Source organism: Nycticebus coucang, chromosome 3 (assembly GCF_027406575.1).
Source record: "Nycticebus coucang isolate mNycCou1 chromosome 3, mNycCou1.pri, whole genome shotgun sequence".
NCBI classification, from domain to species: Eukaryota; Metazoa; Chordata; class Mammalia; order Primates; family Lorisidae; genus Nycticebus; species Nycticebus coucang.
This window is the reverse complement of record NC_069782.1, coordinates 92183083-92210111: the sequence shown is the minus strand read 5'-3', so window position 1 is coordinate 92210111 and position 27029 is coordinate 92183083. Positions and strand designations below refer to the sequence as shown.

The following is a 27029-nucleotide window of genomic DNA, read 5'->3' as shown; positions in this document are numbered from 1 at the left end:
CAAGTTGTCTCGGGCTTTGGAGTCACTCTGAGCACCACATTTGCTGAGGAACCCTAAGCCAGGCCCTGTGGCAGAGGCCAGCTGATGGCCTGGCAGGATTCAGGCCCCACTTTCTGGGCAGCTTTTCCAATTTTCCAAAGCACAGAGTTCATTACCTACAGGGCCTTTTTGCACCTGCTTTCTCTAACTAAAGACCAAGCTCTGCATCCTTCCTTCTACCCTCTGTGTGGGAGTGTGTGTGCCCCCTTTACCCAGGGGTGCCTGAGTCTGAGCAGGTGGGCTGTTTCTGTGAAAGTGGGGTTGAATGTGTGCAAACAGGCACGCCCTGGACGAGTGCCTGTGTTGACAGGCATCTGTATTTGTGTTGGTTGTGCTCACCTAGATGTCCACAGGCTTATGACAGATGTCAGCAGCTCATCCTTCTTCTCGAGTTATCCCTGAGGCACACATTCCTGATCTGCGTTTATTCAGAGTCACCCAGCACAAGGTCATGAGGGTCACTCAGTATCATCCCCAGAGGGGGACAGGTGGGCTGGAGGCGGGGTGGCGAGGGCGTTGAGTGGAGGGTAAGGCCTGGGTTTTCTCTGCTGGATTGCCACTGGCTTCCAAGACTTAGCCTCAGTTTCTCTAACTGTGTTCCAGGTAAGGAAAAGGTATGGGCAGCCCTTGACCAAGGGTAGGTACTAGGAAATAATCAGTGAACGAGGGTTGAATGGCTGCGTGAACGCGTGAGCTCCATCTCAATAGGGCTGACCAGGCAACTTGGGGCCTTGCGATTGGTGCCCGCAGCTCCCCAGCCTGGCACTTGGACTGACCCCTGTGGGAAAGGAAAAGAGAGAGAGAAGAAAACAAAGGCAGAAGCTGGAGCCAGTGGAGAAGAGCAGGGGAGACAGCTCGCATCAAGAGAGTAGGCGCGAGGAGCGGCAAGAGGGGACTCCCGGACACCACCCCTAAAGCCGTGCGGAAGTGGAGGCGCCGGGGCTCCAGAGGACAACTACCCGGCAGCCGGCGGCCTGCGCACTGCGGGGGTTCCGGGTCTCCTTTCCTCTCCTGCGGGCTCCGCAGCGCCGCCTGGCGGACACACGGCGCTTCTCTGGGATTCCTGCCGCCGGCCGGCGCTCCCGGATCCTCCAGCCGTATGGCAGAAAGAGGGAGACAGCTGGGGGGCGCACCTCGGGGAGGGTGTTTGTCCCTCCCAGGAGGCTCGCGCCTCACCTGGGCATGCAGCACACATGACACCCACCCTCCACTAATCCCGCGCCGCGGGTGACTCAGCGCCGTCCAACACGTCGGGGAATCCTTTCCCCCAGGTCCAGCGCCCCAGGTCCAGAATTTTGCTGCCTCTGGGTCGCTTCCCCAGGAAAGGGAGGGGGGTGGTGTCTCATTAAACTTTTAAAGGAAGGACTTAGTTTTGGGTTTTGTTAATAAAATTCCGAGAGGGCGCGTGAAGGCACATCCCCAGTTCGTCTTCCTACGGGTCCCAGGCCTGCATCCCAGGGCAGGGGAATTTCCCTCCCCGAGGCGGTTCTAGGGGGCGAGGCGTGGTGACCTGAGGACCCCTGCTCGAAGACGCGAGGCAAAGAAGGGCAAAGCTTGTGGGTCACAGTGGCTAGGAGCATGTGGCTGGTGCTGGTAAGAGGGCAGCGTGGCTTTCAGGTTCCAGGCCGCGGGCACTGCAGTGTGGGTCTCCGGCCTCACCATCTCCGCTAACGTTCTCCCCTCCCACCTGGCAAGGGGGAGAGCGTGTCTGTCCCAGAGCTCGTGGGAGACAGGCCGTCCCTTCGGCCAGGATTCTCAAGGAGCCAGGGTCGTCCTAGTTTCTTTCTGGAGAACCAGAGCGGGAGTGGGGCTGCAGCGTCCCCGGATGCTCCTCGGCTCCAGTGCGGGTTTCTGGGGTCTTGAAGCGACTCGCCTCAGGGTCGGAGGCACCGGAAGTTGCCCTCTCGGTACGGGTGGTGGCCCAGCCAGAGTCCGCTCTGGGCCGCGGCCTGGGAACTCCCAGTGCGTCCCAGAGGTCGCTGGGTTGCTTTGCGTGCAACCCGGGAAAAGGCCCGGCAGCCTTGAGGCTGGCGCTAGGAGGAGGGTGAAAAATCTCAAAAGAAGTCACCAACCCTTATGCAGCAGGGACAGTACGGGTGTCAAACCCAGAGGCCCAGGGGCGGACCCTGAGCGGTAGTGAGTCCCCAGAGGTAACAGTGGGAGGTGAGCGCAGAGGGGAGCCAGAGATCGGAAGAACACAGAAGGGCCCGACTCCACGAGAGGGAAGTTTGGGGTGCGCGCTCAGCGCGGCGACTGCACGCTCCCGGGATCCCCCGCAAGTGCGCTCTGGGCTCAGAGCTCGAGCCCAGCTCTGCAGTGTCTGTGAGAGGCTGTTGGGTTCCCTCGCCCCCTAAAGCGACTAGGACTTTTCCGTGCGTGGTTTCTTCGGCGCTTCAGGCAGCTCAGTCCTGCGGCCCAAGCTGGGGAGAAGGGAGCTGCGCGCGCCGGTGGGATCAGCGCCCAAACCCAGGCTCCCGCCGACTTGCGGTGCGGAGCTCGCAGCCCGCAGTGACCATCGCCCCTCACCTGGTTGCCCCAGAGAGGCCGAATTTGAAGGGGCTTCCAGGTCCCTTGCCCCGGCGCGCTCTCCTGCGGTGCAGACAGAGTAGAGCGCCGGCTGCACAGCGGTCAGAACCGGGGAAAAGCAGCCGCTGCGCCCGCCTGCCGCGAGTCGGGACTCCTTAGGGAGGAAGGAGCCTGGGAGTGGGGTGTTGGGGCGCGAGGGTGAAGGTGGTTCTTCTGGCCCGCGTAGGCCAGAAGCAGCAAGAGAACTCACTTTCCCCCGAGGAACCAGAGGGTTCCGGCGCACTCTCCCCAGACCCGGGAAACAGGTTCCCCAAGCGCCCCTGGGTTCCCCTACCTATCCTGGCTGTCCGCCGGGGGCAGGGAATGCTCGGAGATCCAAGAGAGGGACAGGGGCGGCCACACATTTCTCGGCCCAGGCCCAGCCGGCGAGGCCCGGCCTGCTCGGCTCTCCGCACAAAACGAAACCCAAACGCCCAAAAGTCTCAACAGGAAAATTAAACAAAAAACCCTTTCCCCCACTCCTTTGACTTTTAACGAACCGGCTGCTGAGAGAAAATGTAAATAAAAACGAAATGATCGCTAACCAAGGGTACTAACGTCCCAAATCATGAAATTTCCTCTTTAAAAACATTTTCCCCAAGGCCAACCCCGCGGCTGGCCGGCCCTTCCGAAGCCTTGGCCTCTTCCAGAAAATCACAACAAAGCAATCGGAATTTCGGCCACGGTCCTGGGAAGGAGGAGTAGCAGTTAGGATCTGGGAACCCACTGAGGGTTCTGCCATGCTCTCTTTAACCAAAAAATAATAAAAAAAGATAAGAAGAAGTAAAAGCTTTTAATACATCAAATATACGGAATTTTAATCTTTAAAGCGATACATTGTCTATTATTTTAGTACATGACGTAAACCTTGTCCCCTTCTCAGCGGGTGGACTTAAAAATTAAAAATAGTTAAGTGTTCCTTTTAAAGAACAAAATAAGGCAAATGAGGTTTTGGAATAGAATTGTTCTTCCTTTTTTTGTTGTTTTCTTCCAGAATACATACAAAAAAATACCCATTCTCTCTCGATGGTATACACCTTAAAAATAATTGCAGTTTGAAATCAGAGCTGACAAATTGTGACTTGTTTTGTTATTTTTCTTTTTTGTAACAAACATGCATGTAAATTTGTGTTTCAGTCAGACATTAAATAACGTACAATACAATCATAGCAATTTTAAAGTAACATTAAAGAGAAGACCTCTAGTTCTGTGGCGGTTTTGCTTTTATTTATAATCTACAAGGCTTGGGAGGGTTTGTTTTCCACATTTTTACCCTCAAGTTTTAATTTTTTTCCCCTCCTCCTTTTTACCTACGGAGCTCGAACTAAATAATGCACTTTTGAACCACGGGTCCGCTTGGAGCTAACATAAATAAATACCAGTGTCCACCGATGTAGTCCTCAGATGAACACTTTCTCAATTATTTTTTTTCCTTCTTTTTCTATAAAAAGTCAAATGGTATTTTTTTCAACTTTTATAAAGTTTGGGTGGGGAGGTGAGAGGTGGGGTGAGGAAGGGGAGTTTCCCACCGGGTCTCAGTCGCTGTTATCGGGTAGATAGACACGGTATATGTATTTTTCTTTTCGTGGCCCGGGTCTTCCCCACGCGCGGCTGTCCGCAGCCTCGGCCTTGATCTCGCCCCTCCCCTCCCTCAGCTCCTTTCTCTCCCTCGCTAGCCCTGCCGGCGCCCTCACTGATACCCCAGCGCCGAAGCGGTGGTCAGTCTCTGTCCGTAGAGGGCGTAGGGGGAGTAGTATGGTCCGGTGGCGGCCGGCACCGGCACGGGGGCGCCAGGCGTGGGCAGCGGGCTCTTGGAGTAGGGGTGGTAGCGGCTGCTGAGTCCCAGCGCGTGGTGGGGGCTGCGCAGCGCCAGCGTCCCAGGGCTGCCCGGAGCGGCCGACGTGGGGATGTGCATGTGGCAAGCCATGGCGGCGGCGGCGGCGCTGGCCAGAGACGACGAGCTGGGATAGCCCGACAGCAGTTTGTCTGTCCCGGGGAAAGCCGTATGGGTCCGCAAGTGGCTCAGCAGCTCTTCGGACGTGGCGAAGCGCTTGTCACACGGCCCGTTGGCCGACACCCAGTTGCAGATGTGGGGCAGCGGGTCGTTGGGGAGCATAAAGCCGTAGGGGTAGAGGGGGTGGCCTGCCAGAGAGGGCGGTGTGGCGCCCGCAGCGGCCGCCGCTGTCAGCGACGAGTGCACCCCGTGCAGTGGGTGCGTGGGGTACACCAGAGGGTATCCGGACTTGAGCGCCGCGGCAGCTGCGGCCGGATCATGAGCGCAAGACGCGCTGGCGGCCGCCGCCCCCGCCAGGTGGCTGGCGCAGTGGTAGCTCAGGCAGTACGGGTCCCGGCATAGACTGGCTGTCATCACGGATGGCGGCGACGCCCCGGCCAAGGGGCTCGATCCCGCCGGCTTACTGCAGCCTAGAGAGCCGGCCGCGGCCGCCGCCAGCTGCGCCCCCACCAGGCTCCCCGGCTTAGTGGGGTCGAGCGCCACGCCGTGGGGCAGGAACTGCGGCGGGTAGCCGGCGTAGGCCCCAGCCAGGCTGCCTGGGTAGGTCATGCCCGCGGGCGGCAGAGGGAACACTGTCTGGCCCGGCTTGTAGGGCGACACCGGTGCTACCAGCCCAGAGCCCAGCACGGAGGAGGAGGTGGGAGCGCTGGGGCCGGAACCAGAGCTCGAGCCCGATGAGCCGCCGCAGTCCGAACCTAGAGCCTTGCCCCCCGGGCCCCCATCCGGGTGCTGATTCACGTCCACATTAATCCCGCCGCCGCAACTAATCCGGCCATGCGCCAGCCCCGCGGGCCCCCCTTCAGCCGAGGCGCCCCCGGCGCCCTTGTTCCCGTTGCCGCCGCCCGCGTCGGTGTCTTTCTTGTCGTCCTTGCCCTCAGGGCCGCCCCCGGCCGAGGGCAGCATGCCTCCCGGCGAGCAGGCAGAGGCGCTGGAGCTCGGGCTGCCTGTCCTGGGCGTGAATGGCTGGCAGGTGGCGCTCGGTACCCGGAATCCCGACTTCTCTGCCGAAACACCCCCGCCACCGCCCCCGCCACCGCCGCCGCCTCCACCGCCGCCTCCCGGCTCCTTCTTATCCGAGCCGGGTTTGGAGTACGGCTTGAAACTTGACTTGTCTTCCACGCCGATGTCGCTCAGCTTGAGGGGGCCCGACTTGGCGTCCTTGTCGCCCGCTGCGCCGCCGCCTACACCTCCAGAGCCGCCCCCGTTGGAGGCGACCGAGGAGAGTTTGGAGGAGGGCGAGGGGTCGGGCTTCCCGATCTGTGAGCATGTTTGCGCCAACAGCGCCAGCGGGCTCTTCTTGGCATCGAGCTGTAGGGTGGGGGTGGGGGGTCACATAGAAAAAGAAAGGGAAACCCTTTAGACTCCTAGCTTCTGGGGTTCAAATGCTCCTCCGCATCAGCCCACGAAGACCCTCCCAGCCCCGAGGCGCAATTCTAGGCGGCACCCCGGATCCACACTCGTCTACAACCATTATCGCCCTTGGGAAAGCGGCAGGTGCCCCCACCCTCGTTCTTCTTCAGCGTCTTTCCTGCCCTCTCTGAGAGCTAACTGGATTTTTTTAAAAAACAAAATGTTTTGGTTTTCGGGTTCTAGACGCAGAACTGCACTCCTCCTCCCCGCACACACCCCTTAGTTCTTCAGAGTAAGGGCTTGTGCAGGCTGGCGCCTCAGAGACTGTGTAGGCAGACTAGCTTCTGGGGAGTCAGATGACGGCGGCTTTGGAAATACATTTCATGCCTCCACCAGCCTCGGTGTGGCGAGTGAGGGGGCTAGACCAGAGTAGGGGCTTTAACACCAAGAGGAGAAACGACTATTGGCAGCATTCACACTCAGGTCCACCTCCTCCCCCTTTCTGCCCTAGTTTTGAGGTGCTGAAGCACTATCCCATCCTCTTCCCCTATACTGGAACTGAATCACTCTGACCCCCACATCTCCAGATCCCAAGAGAAAGAAACCTCGTAGGGCGACAGCTGGGGTAGTGGTCCCAGCGCGATCCAGGGAGAGAGAGAGAGTTCTTACCTCGATTGGGCTGACGGGGGTGGAGGGCAGGGGCTGTAGGTATTCGGGGTGCAAAATGTGGCCAGTCCGCGCCGTCAGCATCTTCAGCACCTTGATGGGCAGGCGGTTGGCCTGGCGCAGGGGGTCAGACGGGGGCACGGCGTGCACAAAAGGCTTGGTGGTGCCGGCCGGGGACGAGCCTGGGCCGGGGCCGGAGCTACTTCCAGAGAGCGCGCTGGTCCAGGCAGGGTCTGCACCGCCACCGCCGCCGCCGCTGTGCTTACTGCTTCTTAGGGCAGAAAGCGAGGGCGCTGTGCTCATGACCCACCCGCGCGCATGGGAGCAGCGGGGGGAGGGCTCCGGGGCTGCGCGCTCGCCCGGGGAGCTGGAACAGCCGGAGGAGGAGCTGGCGCGGCGGTCACGGGCGCCCAGCAAGCCTTCTCGGTGGCTGGAGCCAGAAGCGAATAATCCTGGATGGCCTGCACTAGAGTCGAGGCCGTGCTGGAAGAGCCGGCTAGACTGCAGGAGTGCCGAGCGGCTGGCGGTGTCCACCTCGGGCTGCTCCCCTGCGCTGCTCTCTCGCGGCCCCGCGCCGGCGCTGCGCTCTGCGAAGTGAGCGGCTGCGTGTCCAGCCGGCGCTCTGGCGAGGAAACTCACTTCAAAAGCAGCTGCACCCAGGGGGAGATTAAAGCCTTTGCCGCCTTCCAATCAAATGGGAGCCCGAGGTGATTGGAGGGTCAAGGGGATATGACGCGTCCCGCGCCGCCGCTGCCACCGCCAAGACTCTCGGAGCTGGTATTAATGGGCAGCTCCCCCTTCGCTAGCCCTCCCCGCGTGTCCCCTCCCTGGATTTCGCTTCCAGGACTAGATGGACATTTATTCTACGTTTGCCATCCGCCGCCTCCCTCTTTTTTCCTTCTCGTCATTCTTTGCCCAGCTTGAAAATAAATTGAAACCTTCTTTTGGAGGGTGGGGGGCGTGCTTGACGAACAGACTGCTGGGGGTGTCCAGAAGGAGTACAGGCGGGAGCGTAGATTACCAGCGGACCGGTCAACTCCAAGGGCGCGCAGTAGACCCGCACACCAAATGTCCTTTCTTCCTCAGTAATTGAGATCCCGCTCGGCGCGGCCACCAGGGTAAGGAAAGGTGGGGAGCCGGTGCTGGAGGAAGTCCGCCCGCCCGCTTTGATTTCCAGAGATTCCGGGGCAGAGAAACCAGAATCTAGATGGGCAGCGGAGGCGGCGGCTGCTCTGCTAGGCAGTGCGCGCCGGGCTCTCCGCCCTTCCCTACCACGTGACTCCCGGAGACGCTCAGATTGGGGCTGGAGCGGGGGTCACATGTTTCCTCTGTTTCACACTCAGGCTCTCCCTCCCTCCCATTCTTACTCTCCCCTTCCACCCTCTCTTTCCTCTCCCCCTTGTTCTGTGGGCATCTCCACCCCTCCATCAATTGTCAATGTTCCTCGACCGCAATCAATCAGTTATTTGTCAGCTCTTGTCAATCCGCCCGTGATTTATGTCAGCTTTTGTTGCTGATTACAAGGCGGGTGCGACTTGAAGAGAAAAAGAGAGAGGGATAGAGAGAAGGAGACCGAGAGGCAGGAAGAGACCGAGAGGGAACCGCAGGAGTGGGGAAAAGGAGCAGTCTCCCTGGCTGGGTGTGTGTCGGGGGCGGTGGGCAAGAGGCGCTCAGCGTCGGGAAAATGAATAGCGAGGGTAAAGCGCGCAGGTGCGCCCGGGGCGCTGAGAGGGGCGCGCAGGCCTTGGGTGCGCGCCTGCCCTCGCAGGGTCGTTGAGAGAGATACACACCCTTCCACCTAGCGGGGCTTCGGTCAGTCCGTGTCGCAGAGCTGCAGGAGGCTCTGGTACCTGAGAGGGGCGGCGGCGACGTCTAAGACGAGAAACTTCTCATCACCACCCCCTCCCATAGTCCCTCAGGGACCGGCAGCATGTAGACATCAGGCTGCCACCCTGCTGCGAAAGCCGCCCTCGGTAGTTCCCCGACCCCAAACTCGAGACTTTTTCTAAGAGGCACATTACCACGTAACCTTGAATCCCGTGTGTCAATGGTGGAGTGAACCCCCTCAATTCTTTGACCCCCCCTGGGATCGTAACCAGGGCTGAGAGGCTCTGAAGAGGAGGCCTGACCGTGAGTGTAAAGGGAGAAACGTCTCAGGCTCACCCCTATCTTCTCCCCAGCCTTTCCCCACCACCCGCATCCCACAGGCTTGGGAACCAGGGCTACTTCAAGGCTGCTCGCTCGAATTTACCGGAATGCCGAGCTAGGACCGAACTGAGCTGGGAGAACCCAGGGAACGGACGCGAGAGGGAGGGGGCGGATGCCTGTGGGAACGCGGGTTTTTCCAGGGAAGCGGACCAAGACTGCCGCGTTCCCCTCGATTTGCACCGTCACTCGGGGTGTTTGGAAAGAAGAGGGGGAAGAGCTGTGCATGCCACCGTGTACCTGGATCTGGGTGCACAGTGCGTATGTACGGCTGAACTGCTGCGTGAGTTCTAAGGGCTTGGTAAACGTCCGGAGAAGAGTTCGAGAGTCATCTCCAGAAACTGCCAGAAACTGGAAGGGGTGAGAGGAGGACACACCCCCTTTCTTGGACGGACTTGGAACACTTTGAATCTCCCCTCCCCCACTTTTCCGCTCTGGCTCTTCTTTTGTTGTCAAGTCCTTTTGATAAATGGAGGGGCTGGGAGCGCTGGGAGCCAGGAGCCAGTAGGTGCCCGCGCAGGGGCGGGGGCCGAGCCCGGAGACCCAGTTTCCACCTGCGCGCACCCGGCGCTGAGCCGGGTACGCGCGGGGGCAGAGTCTGGAACCTGCCCTCGGCTCTCTCACCACCCCGCTTCCCTCCCCCCTCTGTCTCTGTCTCCCACTCTGCACGGGTGCCGATAACTTTTCTGGGGTGAGTTTTAGAATTTTTCTCGTAGGCGTTTTTTCCCTGGGTTTCAATTTTATCCCTTGATTCTCCAGGTTGGTAACTTTATAAAATGATAACTTGACTAAAGCTAATTTGGAGAGAAGAGGGAAATGAGGCGGTGTGTGTTTTGGGCCGGTGTGTGTGTGTGTTTAAGAACACACCTGCACTCAAGGAGGTTTGCATTATCTGTGCGACAAATGAGGAAGGTGAGTCGGTGGCGAGGCCCCACGCGACAGTGTAAAGGGTGTCTGAGTGATTTTCGTGGAGCGAGTCCCAGGTGCCCGTTTCTGAGGGCGGGACAGCGTATCTGAAGCCGCTCTTCCCCTTCGGGTGTGTGTCCGCCTGTGTCACTGAGCGCGCGGCCATCTAGATGGCTACTGGGAACCGACGCCAGCAGTATTTTCAGCGCCGCCAGGCTAGCCTCGGGCCCGAGTGTCGCTGCGACCTCCCCGCGAGGCCCGGTCACTGAATGCTGGCAACCGCAGCAAAGCTGGGGTGACCACAGGCTAGAGGCGTCCCTCCTTACCGTCCACCCCAGACACAGCTTCCCCCCTCCTCTAATTCCACCAGCTTTCTTATTACACGGCTCAAGGAAGGCAGCCCCAGCACCCAAGGCCTGGGGGAGCCAGGGAGAGGGTCCCGCATTAGCCGGTGCGGCCGCTCCGGCTGGTGGGTCTGCGCCGTGCGGCGCGTGTCGCAGACAGCGTGCGTTGCGTTCGCTGGTCTCCAGTCTCAACTCTGAAGGTCCGAGCGCTTGGGGGCGCCTGGGGGCCTCAGCGCCCCGGGCTTTGGGGAGGTGCCAGCGTCCGAGTCTGCGCACCTCACGCCCAGGACCAAAATTCCGAAGGCCCTGGGGCCAGAGGGGCTGGGTGGGGTTTATTAATTACCCTGAGCTGGGCCCAAAGCCTCTAACCCCCAGCAGCGGTTGGCGCGGATGTCCTGCGGATTTTATTTGCACACAATGGAAATGATTTGTTTTCTCTTAAAAAGGAATGGGCATGGCAGATATTTGAGCAGGGGGTGGGAGGAGGAGAAGGAAGAGCAGAGAGCTGAGGAAAAAAGTTTGAAAATGCCTTGAACTATTCACTGTCGAGATGGCTAATCAGTATTGAGGCCGGAGGGCAGGCGGGCCGCCTTTCACCGCCGCTTCCCTTTCATCTCGGGCTCGGCGGAGGCGCTCAATTAAAAGCCTATCAGTTTGTAAGTAAATCAACGCCTATCAGAGTTGTCACATCAAACAAAACGATTATTATTGCAGCCCGCCTCCCCTATTAATCTCCTTCGAAGATAATCCGCCTGACAGGTCAGGCCCGGCGAGCTGGAAAGCCTGGCCCAGAGCGCCGAAACAGTCCCGGACTGGCGTGCGCCCCCGGGGACCTCCCCACTCTGGTCCTGCCCTCAGTTTGCGGCCCCCCAAGAGGTGGAAGAGAAAGAGCGCGCCGAGGCCGCTGGACCCAGGCCCGTCCCACCCGAGTGGGAGCGAGGCCCAGATTCGTCGGGCCAGAGGGGGACGGTCCTGAGCAGCCCTGTCTGCTTCTCGGGACGAGGGAGGAACGTGGCATTGCCACAGCCGCGGTCTGGCCGGGTACCGGGGCTATCCCGCGGCCCGCGCTCTTCTCGGCTGACCTTCCCTGGCTCTCCATTTCTTTTCTCTTTCTCCCTTCTCCTTTTTATTTCCTCTCCTGCTTCTTTCTTGGCTTCCTAACCCCTTTCTTCATTTCCTCTTCCTTTTCCCTTTTCTTACTTGCCAGGGAATGTTTCCCATTCTCCCTCCCTCCTCTCTGTATACCGTCTAAACCACTTCGTGCGCAGCCACACTCTCTGGAGTGGAGCATTCTTAGGGGCCGGGTTATTTCTCCTGTGGCAGGGTTGCCTCAGGAAGTGTGTGCAATTCCCAGAAACTCATGACAAATTTCTCCCTAATTTCTCTCCAAGCAGGAGAAGCTGTGCTCCCGTTTAGGGATTGGGAACGTATAGAGGGGTGAAGGGAAGAAATAGATGGATAGGTATGATGGATAGATACTGAGATGAGTAAGCAGTTGGAAGCGCCCTATTCTAGAATTAGTATTTGGAGTTGGAATTTTATAACTACAATCTGCTGACCTCGCTGTTGGAGTTGCCTGGAGCTTTGCAAATACGTCTGTGGAGAATACTTATGGGGCACCCGGGCCTCAGTTCTGAGTATGTGAGAGGGTGACTAGTATTTCATAAATACAGTCAGACAAGCTTCTGTTCTCAAATTGGAGTCCCAAGGGTCGAGTGGGGCCTGGTTTCTGGAGGGCTGCAGAAATCGTGGCCTTCTTCCCTGCCGCCTCCGCTTTGTGGTTTGGGACGCCTCTGAATTCAGCTCGACCCACCCTAATTCTGGGGTCTTCCTCCAACTCCTTAGACTCAATTGGCCACTGCTGGAGCTGGTTGGAGCCAGGATTGAAGGGTAGTTGAAGTGTGAGGGGGTAGGGCTGCCCGAGGGCCCCCAGGCCCTGCTACTTTACATACCATGCGGGGTTCAGCGCTGGGAAGGCTTTCTTTTCACGCCAGCACACTGGAGAACCCCCAAGGCGCTGCAGTGTTGGGCGTTCCGTGGAGCCTCTGGGCAGGCAAGCGGGTCCAAGGCTGCAGGTATCTAGTAAAACACACCTCAGCGTGCTGGGCACATGGGGCTGCAGGACCCATGGCCCCCACAAAGGGGACCCGAAAACCCCTCACTTTGTCAGCGCTTTCCACAGCTGATCTTGTAGGAGAATTTATTTCTACGTCCAGAAATATTGCACTGATGCAGCGGCTCAGTTGCTTTCCCGCCTGCTTGTCTTCAATGTATTTATTTCACCTGTGCCAGCTGCAGGTATTTAAAGAGCTGTGGTTCCCGCACCCCTCAACCATGTGAAACTCACTCTGGGTATAGGAAATATTTGCTAAGTGGTTATTTGGAGCTAAGCTCTATCTTGAGCCTAGATGACACCCAAGCAGGCGTTGTAAAAAGGCACTTGCTCTAGATTTTTTCCAATTTAACTGTATGTACACACATGGAGAATATTGTACAGTCCCCTCTAGATCTAAATATTCTGATGTGTTACATGTCCTTGAAGCTGGAAGCGATCAGTGGTGTTCAAACTGGACGTGGAGCCGTTTATATCATTTCCATCTCTCTGCACTTACGTATGAATCTCGATCTAATAAATTCAACCTTGTCATTTTTAGAATCGACAGGATTTCTCCGGCTGTCGTTTGCCCTGCATTTACCCTAATAAATCCAGGTTGCAGACATCAGGCAGGAAAAGGTTCCTGACTTGCATATACGCAGACGCTCGGGCTCAGTTGGGCCCAGCGCAGGACCAGAGGTGGCTCCTTATGGCCAGAAGGCTACGAGTCCGGCCTCCGGAGGAGCCTGGACGAGCGACGCCCCCAAGTCCAGCGGTCTCTCGCTGCCCAGCAGTGCCTGCACCCACCCACCCCAATCTCTGCCGGTACTTCGGAAACCCGCCTGACCAAGTCTGTCCTCGGCGAAAACTGAAAGCAAATTCGTCTGCAGAGGTAGCTCGAACTTTCCAAGACGCAAGTTAGCAGCCGAGATTGAGTGGAGGCTCTGGAAGGACAGCGCACTAGTGAGAGCACGTGCGGGGTGGACTGGGGAGGGTGACGTGAAGAGGGCATGGGGTGCTGGGCCTGGCTCGAGGCGAAATGGTACGGAAGGCGCCTCATCTTCCTTATTTCGGGGCAACTCCTCGGTCCCTAATGGTAAAAATAGTTTCCAAGCCGCGGCGGATACCCAGGATGTGTTTGTAGTGATCACCGTGGGGGAAGAGGAAGCTTTGGAAAAGTTGCAGTTTTACACAGAATCGTGCGCCCGGCGGGGCTCCATACAGCTTGCGACCAACTGGCTTTTTTCAGGGCGAAATAGCCAAGAATCAGCCTGGGTAACCAACTCCCTGCCCTCACCTCGAACCAGGGCTTAAAACCTACTAACCACTTGCCCTGCAAACTTCCCAGCGCCGTGCCACGGTCGGTGGGCGAGGTCTGAAGGCAGAGGGGACCACAAGACTTATCCTTGGCGCTGGGCCCCAGCCCGGAGAAAGTCTTGAGCGGAGGTGGGAGGACTAGTGTGGTTTCCGCTCACGCTTGGCTGCCCAGACCCTCACGGTAGATCCCCCCGAGACCCGGGAGCTAGCGCTTCCCCTGAGAGCCTCAATCCTGCGGGGCGGGCTAGGGCGCAAAGTGCGCGCGCGGGCCGGTGCGGGGGCGGCCGCCAGTCTCTCTCCGCGGGGCCTGTCGCCGGGCCGGCCGCGGCGGGTGAGTGATGAGGGCAGAGAAGGGCGCCCATAAATCGCGGGTGTCAGGGCGAAAAACTCTCTTTATTGTCTGCGTGATGGATGGGCCCGGGGACGAGACACCAAATACTTCGTATCGCCTTTAAATGGGAACACATTTTCCGCGGCCATAATTCATGTTTTTTAAATAGAAAGTTTGAAATGTTGCCTATATTTCACCGGCTCTGACATATTTATGAATCGCTCCCTGCATGCAAATATCATTATTTAAAGCGCCAGGGAGAGCAAGGGGGAGGGGAAGAGGCACAGTCCCCCGGGCGTGTGGGTGGTGAGCCGGGGAAATGGTGGAGGGGACATGTTTCCCTAAAGGGCGGATGACTAGGCGCGGGGAACAGAGGTCCGGACACCGAGCGCACCCCGGGGCTTCCCTCCCGCCGGTGGACCCCGCGCGCCTGCCTGGGGAAGTGTTGGCGGCTTGAGACCGAAGACAAGCCCCCGTCCCCTTTTAGGAACCAGGGAATATTTTGCGTCCCTCTCCGAGGCCCTGATCCAAGCTGAAGCCACTTTTTCCAAGAAGAAAGTTAAAAAAAAATAAAAAAGAATTTAACAAACTCAAGTAATAATAACCCAACATGTTTCGTGTTCTTTGCCATTGCATCGATTTTATTGATTTTCATTCTAGAAACCTGGGACTGCGCGCGCCCAGGCGGGGCGGCTGTCAAAACCCAGTCACCACAGGAGTGGGTGGGGGACAGTCTCCCAACGCCGCGGCCCTACCTATCCCCCCACCCCCACTCACCGCTTCCCCGGCACCACGGAGCCTGCGCAAGACGCGAGGGCACACTTGACTCGGCCCCCGAGCTCCGGGGGCTTCAGTCCCGCCCCTCCTTCTCCCCGGTGCACTGCAGCGCTTCCCGGGTCTGGGTACGCGTCCGCCCTCCCGGATCACCCACTGTCAGTATAAACGCTATAAGAAAAGAAAAAATGCCGGGCACGTGCAGTCGGCCTCTGCCCTGCGGGTCCGGCGCAGGAGGCGCCCGCACCTGCACCCGCACTTGCGGAGACTTTACCTGTGCGCTTGCGGCCCCGCCGGTGATAGGGAAATGGGAGGGAGGGTCGGGGAGTGGGAGGGACAGAGAGCAGCGGCCGAGACAGCCGGAGGTGTGGACCCGGGGCCTCCTCTCCGCGCGGGTGTTGGGGCCCGGCCCAACCAGCTCCGGTGGCCGAATCGCGGCGGGGAGAGCGGCCGGGGTGGGGCGAGCGGAGCCGGGCTCGCGGGGCGGGGCAGGCCTGCGGCACTTCCGCTGGGGGTGGGGCTGCCGTGACGCACAGGCTCCCCCGCGGTCCGCCTCCGCTGCTCAGGTCGCAGGATCCTACACTCCCGCCCCAGGCCTGGCGCTGAACCTGGGTCTCGCGTGAGGGTGGTGGGCAGCTGTCTTTCTTTTCTCCACCTGGGGCTTCTTTCTTTTTAAGTCGTAGCAACAGAAGCATCTGCGCGCTAGCAGCCAGGCCCTCAAACTTTGGTCATTTGGTCCTGAGACTTGCCTGGGCCAACTAGATGTCAGGAACACAGCCCCTGGTCACAGGTCCCCCTTATTTTTTAGGAGGAACAGAACCGAAACTAACACTTTTTGGTGGTTCATTTTGTGCCAGGTGCTGCCTAAGAGCTTTCTGTAAGTATTATGTCCTCACAGCAACTCTCTAAGGTTGGTTCAACAAATGCCCAGATTTACAGATTAAATAATTGAGGCTCGGGGAGAAGAAGTGGGCCTGGCCTTACCCACATCCCGTCCATATTCTCATTCCTCTTTTTCCTTCAGTTCACGGTTTCCCCAGCCCATCACTCTGGGTGGGGGTGTAGGGCTCTTGCTTTCCTGACTCAGGGACTATCGGCTTGCTGGCCATGGGCACTTGCAGCGGGAGGGGTTCAACTCAGCCTCTGGCCTGCTCAGCCTAAGCAGCAAACAGGGCATTGAGCTTCCCCTGTTATTCCTCTTATTTTTTAAGAATGCTCTTTCTTAAAAAAGCAAACCAGACCATCTTTCTCTTCTGCTTGCAAGCAGCTGGGTTTCCAGTGTTCTCAGGATGTAGTTGAGCCTGCCTCCTGGGGCTGCACGTCTTGGCTTGATGCGCCCCAGCTTGCCCTTCTGCCTTTGTCTGCTGCTTCCTCCGCCCCAACCCCTGCAGTTCCCCAAATGTGCCGTTGCTACTTCTCACCCAAAGGGCTTCGCTCACGTTTTTCCTTCTGTCTGGAATGACTTTCTGTCCTTCTCTTCACCTGGTTCACTCCTCTTCCTCCAGGTCTTGGCTTATGGTTTACTGCTCTGCATCCTCCCACCTCCTGTAACCCTGTCCTCCTCTTTCCTGTTGAGAGTCTGTCTCCTTCACTGGATGATAAAATCCCTGGGGGGTAGGGACTGGAGCTGTTCCTTCAAGGAATGAATGAAGAAAACATTTGTATGTACCGTCAACTATGCCGAATGAGCGAATGATTACTTACGAGGTTCACTGCACTTTTGGGGGGGGGCTACCAAGAAGTATTCTTTATATAGCCTCACATCCCAAGACAGATTCCTTTTAATGAGGAAGGTAACACAAATCCCGTGAAAGGTAAGGGTCATTTTGAATGTCTTCATTGTGAATGTAAAATGAGTGGATGCTGGAGGAGGCTTTTAAAGTGTCAGGTGTGCTGGTTGACACAATTTAGTGGGAAAAATATGTCCCCTCCATGACCATGCCTCCTGGTACTCAGGGGTGTGTGTCTCAAGGCTTTACCTTGGGCCCCATTTCTTATTCTTCTCTTCACATTTATTGCTGCTAAGTTCTTACTAGTTTCTGACTGAGCTGCCGCTTTAAGAACCTTCTAACTGTTCTGCCCATCCTCAGCCTCTCCTGCCTCTCATCTATTGGACCTACTCCTGCTGGGTTAGTTTTCCTGACTACATCATGCCCTTGCTCAAAAAGTCTGCATTGGCTCCCCACTGTCCACATGGAACACTTGACCCTGTGTAATCTATATCCAAACTACTTTTTAAAAGCTGTAAATTTCTTCCAAGATTATTAAAGAAACGTATGTTCACCAAACACAGAAAAATGCTCAAAGATCCATAAAGAAAAATGTTAACTATCTTCTACAACTCCTTACCATTTTTTACCAAGTCTCCAAGTTTCCTTATCCAGTGTTTACTATCCGGGGTGTAGTTAACCACCCCTTTCACCTTGCTCCAAGCTTGTATAAACAATGCTCATATATGTGGGGCTGTTAGGTTATTACTTGTTTATATAAAAAAGATTATATTGGTGTCTGCAACTTGCTCATTTTTTCTTAAAGAAAAAGGATAGATTTTTTTAATTAATTTTTTTAGCTACATAGTATTTATTTATTTATTTTTATTAAACTGTAGCTGTGTACATCAGTATGATCGTGGGGCACCATACACTTGGTTCATAGATCGTTTGACACATTTTCATCACATTAGTTAACATAGCTTTTGTAGCATTTTCTTAGTTATTTAGCTAAGACCTTTACATTCCATATTTACTGGGATTCACATATACCCTTGTAAGATGCACCGCAGGTGTAATCCCATTAATCCCCCTCCTTCCCCCTCCCTCCCCCCTTCCTCCCCTCCCTTTCCCCTTTCTCCCTATTCTTAGGTTGTAACTGGGTTATAGCTTTCATGTGAAGGTCCTACATTAGTTTCATAATAAGGGTGAGTACATTGGGTACTTTTTCTTCCATTCTTGAGACACTTTACTAAGAAGACTATGTTCCAGCTCCATCCATGTAAACATGAAAGAGGTAAAGTCTCCATCTTTCTTTAAGGCTGCATAATATTCCATGGTGTACATATACCACAATTTATCAAGAAAAGAACAAGGGATCCCATTGCAGGCTGGGCAAGGGACTTAAAGCTACATAGTATTTAATAGAATGTATAGACTGGAACTAACTCAACCATTCCATTATTAGTGGGCATATAGGTTGTTTATTTATTTATTTTTTTTGAGACAGGGTGTCACTATGTTGCCCTGGGTGGAGTGCCGAGGCATCACAGCTCACAGCAACCTCCAACTCTTGGGCTTAAGCGATTCTCTTGCCTCAGCTTCCCAAGTAGCTGGGACTACAGGTGCCCGCCACAATGCCCCTCTGGCCTGGGCCAGGTTCAAACCCGCCAATTTTGGTGTACGTGGCTGGCTCCGTAACCACTGTGCTATGGGCACCAAGCCAGGGGCATATAGGTTGTTACTAGTTTTTTCCACTAAAAAAATTTCTGTGTCTATGTCCTTATAATCAATGATTTCATTTCTATAGGACAGATTACCTAAGGTGGGGCTACCCATCAGCCAAGTCAAATTTCTTTGTTTTCCTCACATGTATTGTGTTTTTCCACTCCTGTCTCCTCTCCTGGAATGCCTTTGTCCCCATGTTTATATGGCCAATTTCTACTTCTCCAATGACCACATCTGATCCCAGAATTTAGATCTGTTGTCCAATGTCCACCTCCCTCCTCCTTGCTCACCCTAACATTGTAGTCACGTACAGGCTCAGGAAGTGGTTCGTGATTGTCATAGACCAGTCATGACAATGAACATCATGGATGGCTGTTTTATCTTTCCCAGCCATCCTTGTATCCCTGCAACTTGATGGCCATGCAACCCAGTTTTGGCAAATGAAGAACAAGTAGAAGTAAAGGGGTGGCACAGCAGGACGGGGTGTTGGTAAACATTCTGTTTTCATGATCAAAGGGGATGATGCAGATGGTTCGAATCCTTCCTGTCCCCCTCTTTCTTCCTCCTTCCGTCTGTGAACTTGCATATAGTATCTGGAGCCAATGTGTAGTCATCTTGTGACCACGACGTCCAAGAAAACAGACTTAATTTCGACATCGTTGGGACACTGAGCCACCTCCAGCAATCATCCTTTAAAACCCTTACTTCGTTAGAAAAATGAAATTGTTATTTAAGTCAGCAAAGTTGGGGATTTTTATATTTGTGGCCAAACATATTCTTCACCTTCCCCTTTAGCAAGTATCATTTCTAATGGTGTTACCATTGGTCCAGAAAAGCTTTAGAAACTTACATCAAGATTTGCCTTCAAGCATGGTTTCTGAAATATTCTTAGAAGCAAGCAAATATTCTTATGGGGTGGCTTTGGTATTTTAGAATAGCCAAAAGTCACTTGATGTCAAGTGTGGTAATACCTTTAACTCTCAGTATGACAGGAAAGTATTGTACAGAGGTCACGTAGGTGTTTTTTTTTTTTTTAATAAATTCCTGTTTTCTTTTTTTTTTTTTAAAGTTTATTTATTTATTTATTTAGGCCGGGGCTGGGTTTGAACCCGCCACCTCTGGCATATGGGACCGGCGCCCTACTCCTTGAGCCACAGGTGCCGCCCCACGTAGGTGTTTTGTTTTTTACTTTCCCTCCTTTGGCTGCCTAACGTTTGAATCCCCTTCTTGTATGTTGGAAAGCAGGGCCTGCTTCCAACTACAGAAGCTGAAGACTCCATCCTCTTCATCCTTGCCCTAGCTGTTGAGGCTCCACCAATCGGATGCTCCCCCCTGGGTCTCTGACTCTCAAGGGGATGAACAGAGGGTTGGGGGAGTTTGGAAACCCTTTCCAGCAGAAGCAGAGATTCTGAGCACCCACAGCAGCAGTGAGCCCGGTATAACAGCATTGACTGTCTAGGAGAAGCAGCGAGGAGAGGACAGTTCTTGCTGTGTCCAGTGTGATAATGGCAGCCAATCAGACAGTGGCCTAACTAGACTCTTCCAGCAGCAGGACCAATTGCAATCTCCTTTCCCAGCCACTGTCAGTTCCTGCCTATTTTCCAAGTTTAGGTCTCCAGTCTTCTCACTGCTTCTATGAATTTTCTGATATCCTTTTGATAGATTGCTTAAATTAGCTACAGCCAGTTTCCGTCTCTCACAACTAACAATATCAGCTGATTTGCTCAGCCTGGCTCTTCAGACGACTTCTAAACAGGCTTCATGGTGATTACTTCTTAGTGGTGCCCGTGGGTTCCTTGGGTGGTCCTAATGTCAGACCACAACACCAAACAACCTGGCTGAATACCAACCCAGCCAGGTAATGATTTCAGCTGAAAAACTGGTCAATTCAGTAAAGAAAATCAGTCATGCCAGAATTGAGTGAGAGAATCACACCTGGTTTTATCAAATGCTTCCTGTGTCCTGGTTACTATTCTAGGTAGCTTTACATCACCTTATTCACCTCTTACCAAAGGCAGGTAAGAATATCTCCTCTTTATGTCTATCCCTCTCCTCCTACAAGCATGGACGGCACTCAATATGCCTAATTGAGGTCCCGAAGGCATCAAAGGACACTGTCAAGGTCAAGCACCTTAGGTCCCAATCAACTCTGATTTTTCTTAAGAGTTTAAGTGCCTGGTACCTTGGGGTGCTCAAAAAAATGTTTGTGGGATGCAATTAATGGCACAGAAACACTTCTAGGCTACATTTCCTTGGGAAGGTGGTGGTCTGAGGCTTGTGAGGTCTTGTGGGAAAATGGGGATAGCATCAGGGAAGAGGTAGAAGGTTTGCCCTGCACTTGGCCTAGATGCTTCCTGTCTCTGGGCTCAGTGTTTATTCTTTCCTCTTTTTTCTGTCTCTAACCCTGGTTCTTCCCTTCTTTTCCTTATACCTTTTCCAAGTATTAATTAAGGGGACAAACAAAGTCATCCTACTTTTATTCCCTGAAGAATCTACCATGTATTGTACATCAACAATAATCAAAACATACCGATAACACAAATACATTTCAGGGTGGCGCCTGTGGCTCAGTGAGTAGGGCGCCGGCCCCATATACAGAGGGTGGTGGGTTCAAACCCAGCCCAGGCTGAACTGCAACCAAAAAATATCTGGGCGTTGTGGCGGGCACCTGTAGTCCCAGCTGCTCGGGAGACTGAGGCAGGAGAATTGCTGAAGCCCAAAAAAGCTAGAGGTTGCTGTGAGTCCTGTGACATCATGGCACTCTACTGAAGGCAATAAAGTGAGACACTGTCTCTACAAAAAAAAAAAAAAAATAATAATAAAACAAATACATTTCAAAGCTGTTTCTTTCTCAGTCCCCACCTTTGCTACTGAACATTCTGTTCTCCGGGGACTCCAACTGCATGGTTCTTTGGCCACATTCACCAAGTTTCACTTGAAGAGCCAGAGGTCTTGTCATGTTCTCAGTTCCCTGTCCTAATTCTTCAGAAGGGGACTTTCTGCCACCCAGTGGGATGTGGGTGTGGAGTGAGACGTGGCAGCAGTTGGCTGATGTGGGGTGGAATGGGGTTTGGAGGGGTCTGGTAGGGATCAGCTCTGACAGAGCAGTGGCATCCTCTTTGACCTCTTCCCCTTTAATAATTATTAGCACCTAGATTGTGTTGACTCCTTTTCTCTTTGAAATGAGAGCTCCATAAGCACCTATGTAATGAATGAATGAGCCTGCAGAACCTGAATGTGAAAGGTGTTAGTGAACACCAAAGAATGAGGCCAGCAGTCACGGGAACCAAATGTAGATTAGCCCTAAATGTCACAAAGATAAAGAGTAGGGGAACGGACTTTCTAGGAAGGATGGTGTTCCACCTTCTCTAGGATGCTTCTTCCTCAGCCTTGGTCCTCCTCACCTCCCACTCAAAATCCTCCTAAGGTGTCTCCTCCCATTTCCACCTTCCCAAACACTGCCCCAGACCCCCACGGACAACTCACTTTCTACCACAAAGTATCTCATATGCCTCAGCTCCTCTCCTTCAATCTTAAGTCAGAGCTTCCACTGTCCCCGAGGACCAGCACCCCGCCATCCTGTCTTTGCTCTTGGGGTTCCCTCCTGTGCCCTCCAGCTCAGGACTGCACTGCCCCATCCCTGCTTCTGTCTGAGTACAGCATGATGCTTCGGCATGCAGGGGGCTTTGGGGTCTGACTGCTTGGTTCCAAAGACCAGCACTTCCACATTTACTAGACGCATGACCTGGGGCAAGGTTCTTAACCTCTCTGAAGTTTCAATTTCCTCTTCTGCAAAATGGATGTAATAATGGTCTCTACCTCCTATGGTCCATGGGTAAATTAAATGAGACAACCCATGTGCCTGGCACACAGAAAGTGCTCAAAGTGGTCGTTATTATTATTATTATTACTCCCTCTGTTCTCTCTGACCTCTGAACCCCTGGAGTGCTGTCTGTGCTACTCATCTGGCACTTAATTATCTACTAATTGATGATACCTTTTATTAGCTTTTAAAATTATTATTGTTTAACTTTGTGTTTTTGTTTATGTGTGTGTGTTCAACTTTCCAATTAGATCTTAAGCTCCTGCAGGCCTGAACCAGATGCCTTCTTTATATCGTCAACACAGGCCAGCAAAGGGCTAAGTAAAAAGCAGGCACTAATTAATGAACACTTATTAAAATGAGTAATAAAACATCCAATGCCCATATAGTTTTTTCACAACCAGGAGCTCCCTTAATCCTCATGACAATCCTGTAAGGCATATGGTGTTATCCCCATTTGACAGATGAGGAAACTGACGTTCACAGAGAGGAAATCACTTGCTCAAGTTCCAAAGGTCAGGGCTCTTTACAGCTCCGAGGAGCCTCCTTCAACCTTCAGAAATCTGACAATGCCTCCCTTTAGGACTCTGATGACCTGGTTCAGCCTCACTGACAGCTCTTACATTCTTTCCATGTGCTCATGGGGAGAAAGGTTGGAGATATATCATTAAATGGAAAATGTTGGTTATGAACAGGGCATGCGCAGCCCCACAGTAAATGCTTGTCACCTAAGAAGCAGGCTGCAAGGGCATCTGTGGGCCTGTTGGTCATCTTAACAGCAGGCTTCTGGATGATATTAACTTCCTTTTTGCTCACCTGTAATTGCTACTACAGACATTTTATTACCTTTATAAATAGAGAAAAAACAAGTTTTGTTTGCATACTTTAACAGAGGCAACAACATAGCTCCCCCACCTCTTGCCTTTTACTAAAAAATGCTCTGGAATCAAGGCAACCTCTTTCCTCTCCCTTCCTCCCTCCCCTCTCGGAGCCAGGTGGGCAGAGACCCATCCCTGGCACTTATTAGTCACGGGTTTGAAATGCAGGAGTGGGTTGGGGAGGGAGCAGTGATTGGTGTGGGGTGTGAATTTGGGGATTCTTTTATGCCCTGCATCTCAGAGGCTGACAGGCTCTTGAGGGGTGGAAATGACTGGTAATTAGTGAACCTTCTCTGCAGCACACACTAAAGACACACTTCGCAGTCTCTGTGACCTCTGCGGCCCGGTGAGGCTTTGTTATGTAGATGCTCTTAATTGGGTGAGTCACTGCAAACAGCTTCAGGAGAGCGAACTGTGGGCTGTTTCAGGGAGGCTTCCTACCAGGGGTTCTAACTCAGGAACTGGGCGGGCTGGCAGCAATGGCCTCCAAGTAACTTTACCCCCACCCTCACAGGAGGGAGATATGGTCCCCACGGCTTGGAAGTCAGCACAGGAAGCTTGTAGGGCATCTTTAGTATGAAGAGTGTTAACCTATAGCCTTCATCCTTCTCTTCCTCTCTCTCTCTTTCCTTCAAAGTATGTTGTTCATCTATTCTGGGCTAGGCTGGGAATGTTTTGAGATATAAACAGGGATCCTTCCATTTCAGGAGCTGACCACCTGGTTGGGAAGTCAGGAACATGTGACACCACCAAACAGTGGGCATCAATGCCAGGCACATGGAAGAGGCATTAAAATGATATTTCAGACCGTGAAGCAGTCACTGAAGGCGGGACCATCGGGAACCTTGTCCACAGGGAAAGCAGGACTTGGACAAGAGGGACTCCCAGGATGTGGAGACATTATGAACAAGGGCAGCAGCTAGTCACCTTCACACCCAAAGTTGTGGCCTGACCTGGTCTCAATCATCAGGGGTACGGAGTGTGGCACAGGAAGGACTGACTGAACACTCGAACGTGCTGCTGTTGGTCAGAATCCCATCTGATGCTTCCCCCAGATGATCCCAGGCTGAATGGGCCATCACGTTGTCCCATTGTCTCTCCCCAAGAGATGGGCACAATGCATAAAGACTCTTAAAAGCCATCATGTCCTAGAGAGAACTCATCACTCCCCCACCCCATAGTCCATGCATCCAGTACTTTGGTGAATGACACTACCTTGGCTCCTCCACCCTCTGCTCCCAAGCAGGCATTAAGTCAAGGCAGTTGAGCGATCCTTTCCTTTTCAGAGCTGCTCTCTCTCTGCAGGACCTCACCACTCTTCATGAGGGTATGGGGGTTAGGTGTGCTTTCAAAGCCTGCGAGACGTTTTCCTGATCCTACTCTCCCCCCTCCTCTCCACAACTGTTAGACTGGTTGCTCTAAAACACAAATGGGATTATTTTACTCCCATTGTCCTCCAAGTGAGGCCTGCACAGGGCCTTTACCATCTGGGACTTGTCTATTTTGCTGTCCACATTGTCAAGATCACCAATGGCTCCCATGTTGTTAAATCCTGTTAATTCTCAGTACTCAATTTACTTGGCCTTAAGAAGCACTGGACACAGTTGATCATGCCCTTTTCCTTTTGGTCCTTAACATTTTATTTCTAAAATTTTCAAACTTAGAAAATTTAAGGAATAGGACAATGAATGCCCAATACCCTTTCGTAGACTCTCCAGCTGCTAACCTTTTGCCACATTGCTTTTTTTTGTTTGTTTTGCAGTTTTTTTTTTGGCCGGGGCTGGGTTTGAACCCGCCACCTCTGGCATATGGGGCCAGCGCCCTACTCCTTTGAGCCACAGGCGCCACCCTACACATTGCTTTTCTTGAAAGCTATGGGCATCTTGATCTCTACCCCTAATTTCTTCACCTCTCATCTCCTAAAGAAAAGGATATTCTCTTACAAAACTACTATCCAATTAGCACAACTAAGAAAAGTAATGTTAATCCAGCATTATCAGTAATATCATCCAACAGTTCACATGTACATATTCCCATCTGTCCTTAACATCTCTTTTCAGCTGCCATTCCCGCCCTACCCAGTTCGGAATATTCTTCTTATTCAGTAAAGGCACAAGCTTCCTCCTTGGCTGTCACGTCTCCTTAGTCCGTTTTTATCTAGAGCAGTCCTCCCAGCCTTTTTTTCTTTCATGATATTTACATTTTCGTCAGTCTAGCCCAGTTGTCTTATAAAATATTCCACTTTCTGGGAGTTGTCTGTTTTCTCATGAGTGCATTCTAGTTAAAAACTGTTGGCAAGAATAGCATGTGGGTGGTGTGTAGTCCTCATTGAATCACATCAGAGGCCCATAACGTCAGGTCGTATCACCCTTGGAGATGCTAAGTCTGAGCTCTAGGTTAGGGTTGTGACTGCTGGATCTCGCCACTGCAGAGGTACACTTTCCCCTTTGTAATTAATTATGGGCTAGTCACTCCCTGCTTTTAACACCTCCCGATCACCCTTGACTGAATGGGTCATCCCTTTGGGAACCTCATCTTTTCTGGTCACTTTCTTTTCTTGGCTCCCAGGTCCTTATATGCCTTTGGGTCTTTCTTACCTCTCCAGTTGCCCCTTCTCAGTCTTTTTGTGGTTCTTTCATTATCCTTGACTTCTAACTGTTGGAATGCTCTGGGGCCCAATCTTCAGATCTTTGTCATCCTGTCTTGTGGCTTTATATGCCATCTAAAAGCCGAGGATTCCCAACATTTCTAACTCTAGTCCAGACCTTTCTTCTGAGTGCCACACTCATGGATCCAGCTCCTTCTTTGATGTCTCCACTTGTAGGCCTCAAAGTCATCTGGAACTTACCAGGTCCAAAAATGAACTCCTGACCCCCTTCACCTTGAAATTATCTCATCCATCCCAGTATGAGAACACCATCCTTTCAGTGGCTCACGCTAAAATGTTGCAGTTACCCTTGACTCCTGTGTTTCTCACACTTTCCATATCCAGTTCTTCAGAAGAATCTATTGATGCCATTTCCAGGGTTCCTGTGATAGGCAGCTGCCTGCTCTCCCTGCTTCTGCCCTTCCTTCACAGCAGCCAACAGTCTTTACAAAATGTGAGTCAGATCACACCCATCCTCTGCTCAAGACTTCCTGTCCCGTTGGAGTTCAAACCCAAGTCCTAATCTCAGCCTGTCCAGCCCCGTCTGATTTTCCCTCCACCATCCACCATGTGGCTTTATTTACCATTACTCTCTCCTCATTCACTTTGGACATTCTGATACATCCCACATTTGCCAGGCACTCTCTCCACTCGGGGTCTTTCTATTTGCTGTTCCCATTTTGGGGAAAATTTCCCCCGTGGATATCCTGGCTCTCTCCCTTCTGCAGTCTCGGCTTCAGTGTCTCTTTCTCAGTGGGGCCTTCTCTGATCCCCTCTCTCCCTTTCATGCTGCGTCAGTCTCTGTAGTCTCTGACACACTGGTATTTGTTATCATCTATTCCCTCACTGAAAGTCAGCTCCACAAGGGTAGAAACTTTGTGTTTTTACTGCTGTGCTCCCAGAATTTAGATTCAAGTCAGGCACACAGGTGTTCAACAAATATATTTTGAATGAGTGAACTGACTAAATACATGTCTACCATGTTAGCATAAGATATAAACCCTCTTTCTCACAGGCCCATTGACATATTATTTCAGCCTTTCTGCAAGATGATTGCTTTATCTCTTTGAGGTACCAGAGCCCCTACATTAAAAAAAATAAAATAAAATAAAAAATAAAGATATAAACCCTCTTGGGGGTCTAAGGAGGTACTGATGCTCTAAAGCAGTGATTTTCAACTGGTGTGCCATGAGACGAACTTAGGTGTGCTGAGAAAAAATTTAAAGATCATTAATTAAATTATTTTGAAAGAAGTTCCAAGCACAGTAAGTATATTCTTAAATTTTTTTTTTCCTTCTGAGACAAATTCTCACTCTGTTGCCTTGGGTAGAGTGTCATGGCATCATCATAGCTCACAGCAACCTCAAACTCATGGGCTCAAGAGATCCTCCTGCCTCAGCATTCTGAGTAACTGGGACAACCAGCACTCATCACAACACCCAGCATGTTTTTCTATTTTTTTTTTTGGTAGAGACGGGGTCTCACTGTTGCTTAGGCTGGTCTTGAACTGCTGAGCTCAAGCAATCCACCCACCTCAGCCTCCCAGAGTGCTAGGATTATAGGTGTAGGCCACCATGCCTGGCCTTTTAAGTCTTTTTTTTTTTTTTTGATCAACATAATCTAAGTGTGCTGTGGAAG

The 27029-nt window shown here is 52.9% G+C and overlaps 1 protein-coding gene across 1 annotated transcript; it reads right to left on the bottom strand.

Annotated features, from left to right (window-relative positions):
• Positions 1 to 3382: 3382 nt before the first annotated feature.
• Positions 3383 to 7384, bottom strand: ZNF503 (zinc finger protein 503). Its single transcript, XM_053582225.1, has 2 exons — positions 6638 to 7384; positions 3383 to 5926 (listed from the first exon to the last, which is right to left on the bottom strand). The coding sequence occupies exons 1-2, from the start codon at positions 6935 to 6937 to the stop codon at positions 4295 to 4297; spliced, it is 1932 nt and encodes a 643-aa protein (XP_053438200.1). The 5' UTR covers positions 6938 to 7384; the 3' UTR covers positions 3383 to 4294.
• Positions 7385 to 27029: the final 19645 nt, after the last annotated feature.